This window comes from Gopherus evgoodei, chromosome 2, assembly GCF_007399415.2.
Source record: "Gopherus evgoodei ecotype Sinaloan lineage chromosome 2, rGopEvg1_v1.p, whole genome shotgun sequence".
Taxonomy (NCBI): Eukaryota; Metazoa; Chordata; order Testudines; family Testudinidae; genus Gopherus; species Gopherus evgoodei.
This window is the reverse complement of record NC_044323.1, coordinates 155,689,142-155,702,487: the sequence shown is the minus strand read 5'-3', so window position 1 is coordinate 155,702,487 and position 13,346 is coordinate 155,689,142. Positions and strand designations below refer to the sequence as shown.

At 44.1% G+C, this 13,346-nt stretch overlaps 1 protein-coding gene across 6 annotated transcripts in view; it reads left to right on the top strand.

The window, feature by feature from the left end:
- Positions 1-13,346, top strand: part of DPYSL2 (dihydropyrimidinase like 2) — a 105,276-nt gene that overhangs the window by 88,058 nt on the left and 3,872 nt on the right. For 4 of the 6 annotated variants that reach the window (XM_030552011.1, XM_030552012.1, XM_030552010.1 and 1 more), the window contains 5 exons: positions 1,805-1,961; positions 2,205-2,346; positions 3,410-3,580; positions 9,472-9,651; positions 11,618-11,795. In XM_030552011.1, coding sequence (XP_030407871.1) covers positions 1,805-1,961; positions 2,205-2,346; positions 3,410-3,580; positions 9,472-9,651; positions 11,618-11,795 — 828 coding nt within the window. The remainder of the gene's footprint in view (positions 1-1,804; positions 1,962-2,204; positions 2,347-3,409; positions 3,581-9,471; positions 9,652-11,617; positions 11,796-13,346) is intronic. The other 2 variants (XM_030552013.1, XM_030552015.1) reach the window with 1 other exon arrangement.

Below are 13,346 nucleotides of genomic sequence, written 5' to 3'. Positions count from 1 at the left end.
GGTTCATTTGGTTAGTAGTTCAGTGCCACTAGCAGCTGTCAGGGCTTCTGAAGTTGTAGCCTCCAGTATGTGCTGTGTATGCAGACATTGATAGTGGATCCTACCCATGTAAAGAATCATGCCCTGAAACATGGACTGTTCCGGCCTGTGGTTAAAAATACTCCTCTAAAGCGTCTTGTGGTTAAAGCACTGGACTGTGACTCGAGATCTGGTTGCATTTCCTTGCTGTGCCACAAACACTGGGGAAAACATCTTTCTTCTTTGTGCCTCAGTTCCCCCTCTGTAAAATGAGTATAATACTTCCTTTCTCCTACCCTTTGTCCTTTCTATTTAGACTCTAAGCTCTTCCGGGCAGAGATTCTCTCTCTGTGTATGTACAGCACCTAGCACTATGGGCCCCACTCTGTTTATGACAGTGTTACTGTAAATATAACAAAATCTTCATTCTGCTACTTTTTTTTATCAGATCCCTTCTGATTTATCCCATAATAGGCCTTCAAACACTCTGGTTTTCCCCCAACTCTTATTTGTATTGTCCCATTATGAGGTATTTAATAAACAGGCAACATTTGCTGCCCCAGATGCTCATCAGGAACAAGACCCTCACTGTTAACTCTCACATACTGAAAGGCAGACGTTTTCAAAAGTAACTGGCGGTGTTGGGTGCCTGACTCGAGTTGCCATAAATGGACCTGAGTTTCAGAAAATGCTGAGTTACCCACGCTCTAAAAATCAGCCTCTGTGAGGCCATAAGGCCTAGGGTGACCAGATGTCCTGATTTTATAGGGACAGTCCCAATTTTTGGGTCTTTTTCTTATATAGGCTCCTATTACCCCCTGCCCTGATTTTTGACACTTGCTATCTGGTCACTCTAAGGCCTAGTGATAGAGCAGGGGACTGAGACTCAGGAGACATGGGCTCTGTTTCCATCTCTGCTGTCACTGGGTTGCTGGGTGACCTTGGGCAAGTCACTTCACTGCTCCGTGCCTCAGTTTCCCCATCTGTAAAATGGATAATTATACTGACCCTTGAGAGTTCCTGATGAAAACCTCTATGTGAGAGGTAGGTGGTGGTATCATTATTAAGGTTTCTCAAACTGGGCACGCAAAATAACCAGTGGCTTGTGAAAACTAGGTCATAGATAAGATAATGGCAAGCGGTGGTAGCATGAGTACTTCTGAGGGAGCTCTTAACCAGGCACTCTTGTCTAATGACGCTGATCTAAGCTGGTCCCTCAAGCATAAGATGCTGTGGAAATGGGAATTGTATGGTTGTTGTCTCATCAGCAAATCTGCATTTCATACACGGCACTGACCTCGTTTTTTACATCTTTTTTTTTCCCACTAGCAGGGTGCGGCCATTTGTCCATACTAATGAAATGTTAACATTTGAATACACTCCAGGATACTGGAGATACTGCAAATAAGAGGTGGGCTTAGTGGGGGGTAACTGGCAAAATTTTGTTTTAGATAAAATTTTTGCCCAAACCATACAGTTTGTGTTGGTTCAGATTTCACCAGCCTTAATTTTGGGGCATTTATAGCACCTGGCCTCATATCATTTGTTGTAACAAATAGATTGGTTTGGGTTCTAACAGCAGGATAGAACGGGGCAGTTGCAATGCTGCTTCAGACCATCTAGTCCAGTAACCTGCCTCTGTCTGGGCCACTATCAGCTGCGTCTGAGGAAGATGTAAGAAATCCTGCTGTAGTTATGGGATAATGTCCCTAGGGGCAAGATGCGCGTTGCTCTGCTGGCATTGTGATGCTTACAGCTGTCCTATTGGTGTCTTTCTGCCCCGTAGGCACTGTGGTCTATGGTGAGCCCATCACAGCAAGCCTGGGGACCGATGGATCTCATTACTGGAGTAAGAACTGGGTCAAGGCTGCAGCCTTTGTCACCTCCCCACCACTGAGCCCTGACCCAACCACTCCTGATTTTCTCAACTCCCTGCTGGCTTGGTGAGTAGACGAGGCTGCATGTTCATAGAACATGCTGCCTAAGCACGTTACGCATTCTCTGCTAGTGGGTGGTCACCAAAGATAACTTCCTGGTGCTGCCTGCTAGCAGAGTTCCAGCTTTAGCTCAAGGGGGGTAGTGCTGTGCTCTGCTGTGCTGTGATGCAGAAGGTCCTGGGCTCTCTGAGGACATGAGTTGTTAATTTGCTGTGAAGATAAAGTAATTGCCCCCTGTTTGGTTTTCAGCGGAGACCTGCAGGTAACAGGCAGTGCCCATTGCACCTTCAACACTGCCCAGAAAGCTGTTGGAAAGGACAACTTTACCCTGATCCCTGAAGGAACCAATGGGACTGAAGAAAGAATGTCCATCGTCTGGGATAAGGCTGTGGTATGTCACTCAGGGGTCTGATTCCCATCCGTTCTCTAGCTGAGGAGGTCAGTTACATGGTTGGGTTACATTTTGTTGGGCCCCTCCCCCCCCCCTTTTTTTTTTATGCCACTGTTTAACATCTAAAGAGGCCACTAACAAAAAAAAAAGTGAAAGTGATTTTTAAAACAGAACCTAGTGAATGTTGTCTGCCTCTGTCTAGAGGCAGATCGCCCACCTTTGCACCTTCCCACTTCTGGGCTGCAATAGAGGTGTGGAGTGAGTTATAGCAGCCCTTGCTCTGAGCACCCTTACTAGCTGCTTACAGGCTGCTTTGTAGCCTAGAAGTGCCAGTGCAGAGCACGCTGATGACTCTTCTTCTGGTCCCTTGCATGTCTCCTCTGGCCCTGTCCCAACAATGCCACTATACCAGGGCTGCGCAGGAGTTGAATGTAGGGCCCTAGGTATCCCTTCTCAGGGATTGAATCAGAGACTAAAATGTGGCTCAAAATTCTCCAGCCCTCATGGAGGAAATGTAATTCTTTCCACCTGTATTCTCTCTGTGTTGCCTCTAATTCCTCATCTGTAAACTGTCTAATAAACTGATCCCACAGGCATGTTGGGTGCTGCTTGATTAAGATTTGCACTGCTATAGGGATGCAGTGTGGCCTAGTGAATAGTGCACTGGATTCAGACCTGGGAGACATAGGTGCTCTGCCACTGATTCATTGGTTAACCTTGGGCAGGCCACTTGCCCTTTGTGTGCCTTAGTTTTCCCATCTGTCTAATGGGGATAATAGCAGTGACCTTTTTTTTTAGTGTTTTGATAGTTACTGCTAACAAGAACAAGGTATTATGGCATTTTTACATCTTTGAAGGAAAGATAGTAACAAAGCTCGGTTGTTACAATTAATAAGTAATGTTGTCTGTACAAAGCCAGGTACCACCTCCATCCAATGGTAACAAATCTCTGTCTAGCACAAGGCCCTTAGGAACCTGCTTTCAGCAGGAGGTGCTACTAGCTAGTTGCTGTTAGTGCAGGTTTGTCTTTGCTAATGCAGTGATTTCTTTGCTCCTTCACCAGGTGACTGGTAAAATGGATGAGAACCAGTTCGTTGCTGTGACCAGCACCAATGCTGCTAAGATCTTCAACCTGTACCCACGGAAGGGCCGCATCGCTGTGGGCTCTGACGCTGACCTTGTCATCTGGGATCCTGACAGTATCAAAACAATCTCTGCCAAGACTCATAACATAGTGAGTACTTTTTGCAGCTGAGCCCTGCCTACCCTTCCTTCTGCACCGAGCTACAGCCGGCCTGCTCTAGTACCGTAGTACGAAGGCTTCCCACAGTTAGGTCAGTGGAAGAATTCTTCCACTGACATAGTCGCATCTACACAAGGAGTTAGGTTGATCTAACTACAGTGCTCTGGGTGTGAAAATTCTCACCTCCGTGGGCAACGTAGCCAGGTTGAGCTAATTTTTTTAAGTTTAGACCAGGCCTCTGTAGCTGAGCACTATGCATAGTGTGAATTCTAGTCTGGCTTTCTCCATAATGTGCCGTACAGCTCCCTCTGATCAAAGGGAATTGAGAGAGTTTGATGCACACCTGATTCTGATGCACGGTCCCTCCTTGGCACTCCAGGGGAAGATGAAAAATCTGCCATAAAGTCCCATCCTTCACACTTACATCCACTATTACACTAACTCTCCTGTAGAGTCCTACTGAGACCATGCACCCCATGTGCACATTACCACAGCAGCACCCTGAGTGTGAAGGAGCAAATAAGTGTTTACTGGCTCACGAACATAGACTATGAACACTGGTTTCACACTTAGGACGCTCTGCATTCTGGGGGTCATTTTTCAGCTAATGATGCAATGTCTTTTTTTGCGGGGCGGGGGGGGTTTGAGAGGAGGAAGTGTTCAATTTAAACCTAAGATGAGCACAATTATGAGCTGGTTTTTGAGACTTAAGTTTTGCCAGTGACCCCTAGTCATTATAGTGGGCAGAATCAGACATCTGGATCCAAGCGTACTCTTGAACTTTGGAGAGTTTGAATGACAGATTCAGATTTTGCAGACTGAACTCCTCTCAGTTAAAAACACAGCCTAGTTTAACCAGGAGCTTTCCCACTGGCCGCAGGATTCCTGTGCCTTGTGCAATTCAAATGGTTAGACTAGATAAATGAGAGTAGTTCCTTCTGGCCTGAAAGTCTATGGGCCAGATTGTCAGCTGGAATAAATCAGTAGAACTCTGACACTATATTTATTTAGAGCAGCTGAGAGTCCAGCTCCTTAAGTATGCACTCCAGCAGTTGAATAAGTAAGTCTCATATTCTAAAGGAAACAGTGCGGACCACTATCAGCAGGCAGGGCCCATTGAAGATCCCCCTGACCCTGCAGTAGGGCAGGAGAGAGGGAGAACAACCACTGTGTGGGTCTGTTTACAACTGGTGTAGCTGCTGGCTAAAAACTTAGGGAATGTTTCCTTGGAAAAACCTCCTTTTGCTTTTTCTATGAATGGCTTTATTCACTCCACTGCTGAAGCAGCAAAATTTTCCTACACAGAGTGGATCCCCTGGGTACATTAACAGAGGCTTTTAAAAAAGAGTTTGGCTTGCTTTTGTGTTCCTTAACACTATCTAACTTGGTAAGTGGGCTATTAACTTCAGTATGGTGGATGAAAGATCATATATAAAACAAAGCTTACAAGGATGGAGTGGAACAAGAGATGGTTATAAGGGGATGGACCAAGTCCTGCTTCAGTTGGTAGCATCTGAAAATTCTTGCTATCTGATAGCTTTTTTTGGTCTATGTAATACAAGCATTGTGGGTTCCCAAAAGGCCTGGGTCCATATTGCAAAACACACAGGGCCTGATTTTCCATGGACTTAGACCAGTATAATCAGGATTAACTCAATCCAGTTAGCCAGTGCCATCAGAGTTAGAGTAGTATACAGCCACTATAGAGCAGAGGAGAATTAGACCCACACTGGAGAGCATTTCAAAAGACCCAACTGATTTAGGAGCACCCTTGATTTTCAACAGGATTTATGCACCTTAGTTACTAGGATGCACTTGTGAATTTCTGGCTTTGTTGGCTGTCAAGCACTCAGTGAGTGACCCTCTTCCCAAAGATCGCCTCTCAATATCCGCTTAAAGCATGTTTGTGGGACTGCCCTATCAGCCCTGCAGCTGGAGGACCTCAGGCCCACCTTCTTTAGAGGTAATTAGATGTCTGACTCCCATTGAAATCCCTAAATCCCTTTGATAATCTGGACCTCATTGTCTCAGGGTGCTAATACCTCTCAAAAGCTACCTTTTAAAACCCCAAGAAAGGAGAGACTTCAATGGAAGACAAACAGCACAAACCACTAACTTGTAGGCAACAAATATCTAATTTTCATGCAGGTATCTACCCATCCAGACAGAGATCCTGTCCCTGTCCAGATAGGTACAAGCAGTACTTAAAATAGACATTCATTTCTAAATAGCATGTTTATAGCCCCAAAAGTCTCCCAGGAGGCATTAATATTTTCTATATTACATTACCACTCAGAGGCTGCAGTTGGAGGATCAAATACCCCATCGTGGTAGGTGCTGTATAAATGTGAAATGAAGAGGTAACCCTTGCCTTAAAGACTTCTACACTTGGTTATAAAAAGATGGATGAGTGGGGGAAAGAGGATGAGGTTGTAGGTGACTGCTGTGTATCATACAGGATTGTAATGCTCTTCTGTTGATCTTGCCTCTCCCAGTTGCCTCTTGACATAAGACTAAACTTTCCGTAGCACCTTTTATGATGGAGGCAAAAATGATACAAGTGCAGAATTATTAGCATCCTTTATTTTAAAGGAACAACATTTTATTAAAAGATAAAACCAAAGCTAGTTTGAAACTCAAGAGAAGCTATTACGGCTGCAGACCCAGAGCTAGTGATCATGGGGCACCAGTTTAGTTTGTCGTTTTTAAGTGTTAGAGAAACACACATTTTCCAGGATTTCACAGCTGTGCCACTCTCTGGCAAGGAAACATTAAAGCTAGAGAGGGAAACTGTTGTGCTTGGAGCTAACCTAATTCCTGTACTTTTATCCTAGCTCTCTTCTGGGCAACCACAACATTTTTCAGACTGGATCCCATTTGCTTTTTGATTTAACCTCTGTTCTAATTGTAGCGCTGCAGTCAAACCCACCCATAGTTATAACACACTTAAGGAGCAGACTACATCATTAATTCTGCAAAAGTGACTTGGAGCAAGTTGCTATATCCTCCCCCCCGCCCCGATGATCACAAGAATACCTGTTCCCAAATAACATATTAGTAAAGACCTTCATACCAGTACAGGTAAAGGGTGGAGCATATACCAGTGGCTCTTCTGTTTGTCATCTCTTCCCCAATCAAATATTTCAAATCCCATTAATTGAGAATGTGCAATCCTATTAGAGTAAAATAAGATTGGCCTAGTCCCTGACTCAACCAAAATGTTGACACAAACACCATTTTGTAAACCTCAATTTAGCTTTAATCTAATTAGGATTAGTTGTTGTTTTTTTTTAAACAATCTCTGAGCAGTGTATGTATGCTTCTACTCTATGTATTACTGCACATGGTTCATTCTTAAGCGTTCAATACACCCTGTAACCGAACTTAAGCAATTTTATTGTCTAAAGACAAAACAGTACAATAGGAAAGAGTGACATCAATGTCCTCCTTCTGGGGAGCAAATTCTCATAGCCTGTTCATCTTATACAGAAAATGTGCTTCAACGATAACGCATTTCAGCTAAAACAACAGGGCCTCTGTGTCAGTTGGAACTAGTAATGGGATGCACTCCCCTCTCATGAGTGCCTCCTTGGCCAAGTGTGCACACTTGCACAAACTTTGATTGTCCCTGCTCTGCCCCATGGCTCCCTCCCTGGAGACAAAGTCTTCACCCTCTTGGGGCTTCCTGGCTACAGCTCTCCAGCTGAACCACTACAGTTCCGTTCCCCCTTTGGGGTGCCTCAATGTCCAGGCCACTTCTCCTCAGTGGCTAACAGACCCAGGCCCACTCACTACTCCAGGTCCCAGCCCAGGGACCCTATAGCTCACAGCCATTTGCTGTGTCTCTTTAACTATGTCACACAGCTTCTCTAATTCCCTGGGCTACATTTTCACCCTTACTTCAGGGCCTTGTCCTAATGGAGTTCCAGCAACCTGCTCAGGTCTCCTTCTTGCTCTTCCTGGCTTCTGGCAGTGCTGCCCTGTCCAGGGTTCTGTAGCTCCATCAGCCATCCACACTCCTACAGTTCCAGCAAGGAACTGAAATCTCTCTGGCCGTGCAGCTCTTCTTATATTAGGCTGCTGGGCCCTGATTGGCTGTGTCCCACACAGCCACTCTAGGCAGCTTGGAGGACCATCTCCACTGCCCTTTTTTGAGGTGGGGTGCGTCAGAGGGCATCAGAGGGTTGGTGTACCCTGTCACAGGGCCGATTGGCAATAATAGAATACAGATATGATTGCTAATAATGCATACAATACTCTGAGCATAAAGCAGGCTGTTATTTGCTTCTCTCACATGATCTTTGTCTTTTATTCACCTGTACTTAGAATAAAAGCTTGTTCAGGTTTGATATATGAGGAGTATTTCAGAGGGACTGATTTACTAAGTATTGTTTGTTAGGATAATCCCTCAGGGCCTTATTGTCACGGAGTGTGGGGGAGTCCGGCCCTGCTCCCCTCTTCCTGGGACCCACAGTGACTCTTAGCCAGCCAGTAAAACAGAAGGTTTATTGGACAACAGGAACACCGGTTACAGCAGAGCTTGCAGGCACTGTCAGGACCCCTCCCTCGAGTCCTTCTGGGCTTTCAGGGTGCTTGGATCCTAGCTAGGATACCCTGAATTCCACCCACACAGCCCCAAGCCCAAACTCAAACTGCTTCCCTCCTGCCACTCCCTTCCTTTGTTCCCCTTCCCGGGCAAAGGTGTTGACCTTTCCCCTCCCTTACCTAGCTCAGGTTACAGGCCCTGGCATCGTCCATCCCCTAAAGTCCTCCCCTGCTCTCCCACTCCCCACACAGACAGTCCCTAGTGCATCACACTTATATACTATTTAATTATATCCAATTAAGTTTAAAAAACCTGTGAAGATACCAGGAATTTCTGTAGATAGATAGTGTAGGAAGGTCTATCCTGGGCTAAATCAGGCAGGATCTGGTTTTAAAAAAAAAAAAGTGTCTGAATGAAGATTTTAAAATGTAGGACTTAATCTATATCAGGATGGTACCTCCGGGCCCCAGATAAGATCAAGGCTGCATTGTGATAAGCATTGCTCGAAAACACATAGTAAGAGAAAGTGTCTGCCCCAAAGAGCTTACAGTCTAAACCAACATGACAAGGAAAGGGAGGGAGGGGAGGCAAAAAAAACCTTGAGAATGGGTCAAAATAAAACAAGAACATTTTGTAAAAATGCCAGGATCGCATTTTTTTAAATTGAATTTTTACAAGTAACACTACTTAGCATTCCCATTTTACAGATGGGGAATGGAAGCAAAAAGAGGGATTAAAGTGACTTGTTCAGGTGAGAGGAGTCTGTGGCAGAGCGGAGAATGGACCCTAGTCCTTCAGAGTCCCTGTCAAGGGCTGTAACCATGTGCTCATCCTTCTTTTCCACAATGTGGAGTCAGTAGGAAGGGCTGGTACTCAGCACCTCTGAAAATCAGGCCTAATAGTGAATGACTTCCATAGGCTTTGGATCAAGCTCCTAAATCCCTTTGTCAGCCATGGACCAGGCCCCTTGAGGATCCAAGCCTAAGAGGTTAAACTATAGTGCATCCAAGTTTGAACTTGTTGGCATTTGTTCATCATGACAATTTGTGCCTCATTGCGAGTTTTGCCCGTGTAAAGACTGAGTAAGAACTGAATAAAGACCTTAGGATTTAACCTCATAACAGCATTAATTACTATTGCTTTTATGTCACCACATATATTGGGGCGAGTGCATCGACATGGTCATCTCTCTCTCACCTGAACTCTAAAATTTGGGAATCAGCATGGGTTGTTATTTAAAAAAAAAAAAGGGAGAATTCTAACTAGACGATAGCCTAAGACATGGCATCTTGCATTGAGATGAACGTTTGATCCTGATGTCTTCTTTTTGTCCTAGACTCTGGAGTACAATATCTTTGAAGGCATGGAATGCCGTGGGTCTCCATTGGTGGTTATCAGCCAGGGAAAGATTGTGTTGGAGGATGGGAACCTCCATGTAACTGAGGGCTCTGGACGATACATCCCCAGGAAGCCTTTCCCTGACTTTGTTTACAAGCGCATCAAGGCAAGGAGCAGGGTGAGTATGTCAATGAATGCTAGTTAGCTCATGAAGTGTCTGTTACGGGGCTGGTGGACAGGTGACATCCCCATCCCACTTCTTCCATAGAGAAAACAGTGGGTATTGTCCAAATTTACGTTCTTCCCTGGGTTGACTTTTATTTTCTAAAGTAACTATGTAACCTAAATAACCTCAGCCTGAGCTAGGCTATCCCTGCCAAATCTATATCTTTGCTCCTAAATTCCCTGTCTTAGAGGGACGGACAGGAGTAATAAGAACTAGTAAGAACCGTTAGGTCTGGTGGTCAGAGTGAGTCAACAAAATGACTCTGCAAGGTACTAGCATCTTATCACAATGGGAGGAAAAAATAGTGTTTAAGTTGATCGTCCAGATAAATTTACACTTTTAAAATAAAACTAATTATGCTGTTTACTTTGTTCCCTTTGCATTTAATCGATCTTCAAACAATGAAACTAAGCTAATCAGACTTGTTTCAGGCAGATAGTTTGATTCTCTTGTGATTGAGTTTGCAGCATTATTGGTTTAAATTAAAATTTTTTGAAAGATTTAAATTTAGTAAGTTTACACTTAGGAAGGAAAAATCAGATACACAACTACAAAATGAAGAGTAACTGCTAGACAGTAGTACTGCTGAAGAGGAATGGGTGTTAAGGTGGATCACAAATTGAATGGGTCAATGTGATGGCTAGGGGGGGAAAAAAGGCTAAAATTTTGGCGTGTATTAACAAAGTGTTGTATGTAAGACATGGTTGGTAATTGTCCCATTCTACTCAGAAGTAATGCGAGCTCAGCTGGAGTATCATGTCCAGTTCTGGGTGCCACATTTTAGGAAAGATGGACAAATTTGAGAGCAACAACATTGATAAAAGGCAGTGATCAGTTGTTCTCCATGTTCGCTGAAGGTAGGACAAATAGTAACGGGCTTCATCTGCAGCAAAGGAGGTTTAGGTTGGATATTAGGAAAATCTCAAAGATAGTTAAGCTCTAGTATAGGCTTACACAGGATGTTGTGGAATCCCCATCGTTAGAGGTTTTTAAGAACAGGCTGGACAAAACACCTGTCAGGGATGGTCTAGGTTTACTTGGTCCTGCCTCAGTGCAAGGGCTGGACAAGATGACCTCTCAAGGTCCCTTCCAGCCCAACAGTCTATTATGAATTGAAACAAATATAGTGAGAACATTTCTACTTTTGAAAAACAGTGAACTTAGTCTGAGACTAAAATTTGAACATTTGTTTTAAAAAGATATAAAGCCAAAACAGAAGTAATTAGAAAGCTCCTCAGCCAGTAGAAGTCAGCATCGCTATATAGACTTACAGCAGCTGAGGATCTGTTCCCTAGAGTGTTTTCAAAATGGACCAGTAGCGTAATTGTATGTATAGGTTAATTTGTCAACATCTTTGAGAAGGGAAATATTACTCACTGTACTGACATATCTGCAACACTGCCCTCTCCTGGATAGAATCAGTTGTTTGCTTGGGATTATACTTTGTCAAAGTATTCATTGCAAGCAATACTCCTTATGAAGAGTGACTGTGTTTTGCAATATTGATGGGAAATAATTAATTTGCAGTGCTTTGAAGCCAGTGGATTTATACTACCGGAGGCTTGTGAGGATTACTATGGAGTCCCATGATTTTGAATACCTTGGTCACCAGAAATATTGATTTCCCTTCCAGGTCTGGTTGACCTTCTCTCAAATAGTGAAATCACATTCAATGTAAAAGAAGTTATTGCAGCTGGAGGGGCAAAGGCTGGTCTCCCTTTCACTTGTGCAGTTGAACAGCCATAGTTCTCAATCAACATTAACACCATGCAGAGGTGCAGCTTTTACATTCTAGTGCAAAAACTGAACCTTGAATCAAACATCTTTAACTTGGTGACATCTGGTCCCGGTTCAGGTCTCTTCCTAACGCTGCCTTTAGCTTTGCTGTTTGGAGGCTCATTGCTTTTGTTTTCTCCAGCTGGCTGAGCTGCGGGGCGTCCCCCGGGGCCTGTACGATGGGCCCGTCTGCGAAGTATCGGTGACACCGAAGACTGTCACACCAGCATCCTCTGCTAAGACGTCTCCAGCCAAACAGCAGGCCCCACCTGTCAGGAACCTGCACCAGTCTGGATTTAGCTTGTCTGGTACATACTTATGTATGGCTAAATTATTACGTTGAAATCTTGGTTGTTTTCTTGTGGGGCCGTGGGTTCGGTTGCCATAATAAAAGAAGGCAGGGGCTGGGAGGGTTTATTTCACAGAAGAATTAAAAATCTGGATAGAAGCCCTCCTAGAATTCTGATTTATTTCAGTGCCAAAGCAAAGGAATCGATAATCTCATCCACTTCAAAGAGCAGGGCCTCAACTGGGATACAAGTTAAGTAGCGCCATTGTAGAGTTTTGCCAGTTGAGGATCTGGCACTTCGTCTATTTCACTTTTCATCTTGCAGTGTCTATGACTGAGGTTTTTCAGCCATGAATATAGCTTGGCCAGAATGGGAGACATTTACACAAGCTTCCTTTATGGATCAGGCTTGAGTGGCCCAAAGACAGGGAGCCTGTGATTGACATTCAGGGCCAGATTCTATGGAGCCATGCTGGTGTACACCAGATATGTGGGATCTGGCCCGTATAGTGCAGAGCGCGGTGTTCTGTAGGGCATAGGCAGTTTTGTGTAGCATCACAGGATACTGCAGAGAGACTGTCTGTCCTGAATTGAGAAAAGAGGGTTTAATGGTGAAGTATGAAGAGACAGTGACTCAGTGTCTGGGAGACAGATCCAGAGAAGGGGGATAAGGCTACCTTACTGCTAAATTGAGAGCTGCTCAGGAAGTTCACTTTTTCTGCATGGAAGATTTTTGATTAAAGCCAAAACTTATTCAACTTTTTGGGATTTGTCAACAAAATATATTTTTTTCAGTGAAAATCCAAAATGTTGACAAAAATGAGGGGAAAATGGAGAAAGTTTTGATTTTTGGGGGGGTCCAGGTTAGTGACTAGTCCAGAGAAAGCCAAAATCAGAGGAGTCAAATAAGAGTACCTACCGAGAAGGCCAGAATTGTAGGGTGGACACTGGAGCAACTCGATGAGAGAATAGGATGTGTTTGAACTTGGAGATGTAGTTAGGGAAACCAGAGGGCAGTTCTGATGAGACAGCTAGGAAGTTCATGTTGGCTGGTGGAGTAATGTGCAGCTACTTTGGTTCTACTCCCTGAAGCAAAGCAATCACCTGACCAAAAGCAGTTTGGGCTGCCTGCAGTTGAGGAACGCATTTGTTTTATTTAGAGAGATGCATCTCAGAGAGACTTGCAGTGCTTTTAACGAACTTGAAAGCAAGCATTTAAAAAGTTATTTCAGTACTTTCACATGGTCCTAATGAAACTCACTTGTGGCTTGAGGTTCTCAGCATAGGAAAGTGTTACACTTCTCTCATTTTGTGCTGAAGCAATAGGTTGAGGATCAGAATGGCAATTTAATGAGATTCCTCCTTCCACAACAAATATGACAAGGTCTTCTACTAAGTTAACTTAGCTGAGAGGAATGGGTGGCCCAAATGTTTGGTAAAGGGCTAGTAAGCCAGCAGCATGCCTCAGCAGAAGCTAAAACAGGGGAAGCCAGGAGAGGGATTTTCCTCCCAAAATGATGATTCTAATCAGCAATTAAACCAATTTAGCATCTGGGATGTGAGGGGGAGAAAGACTAACACA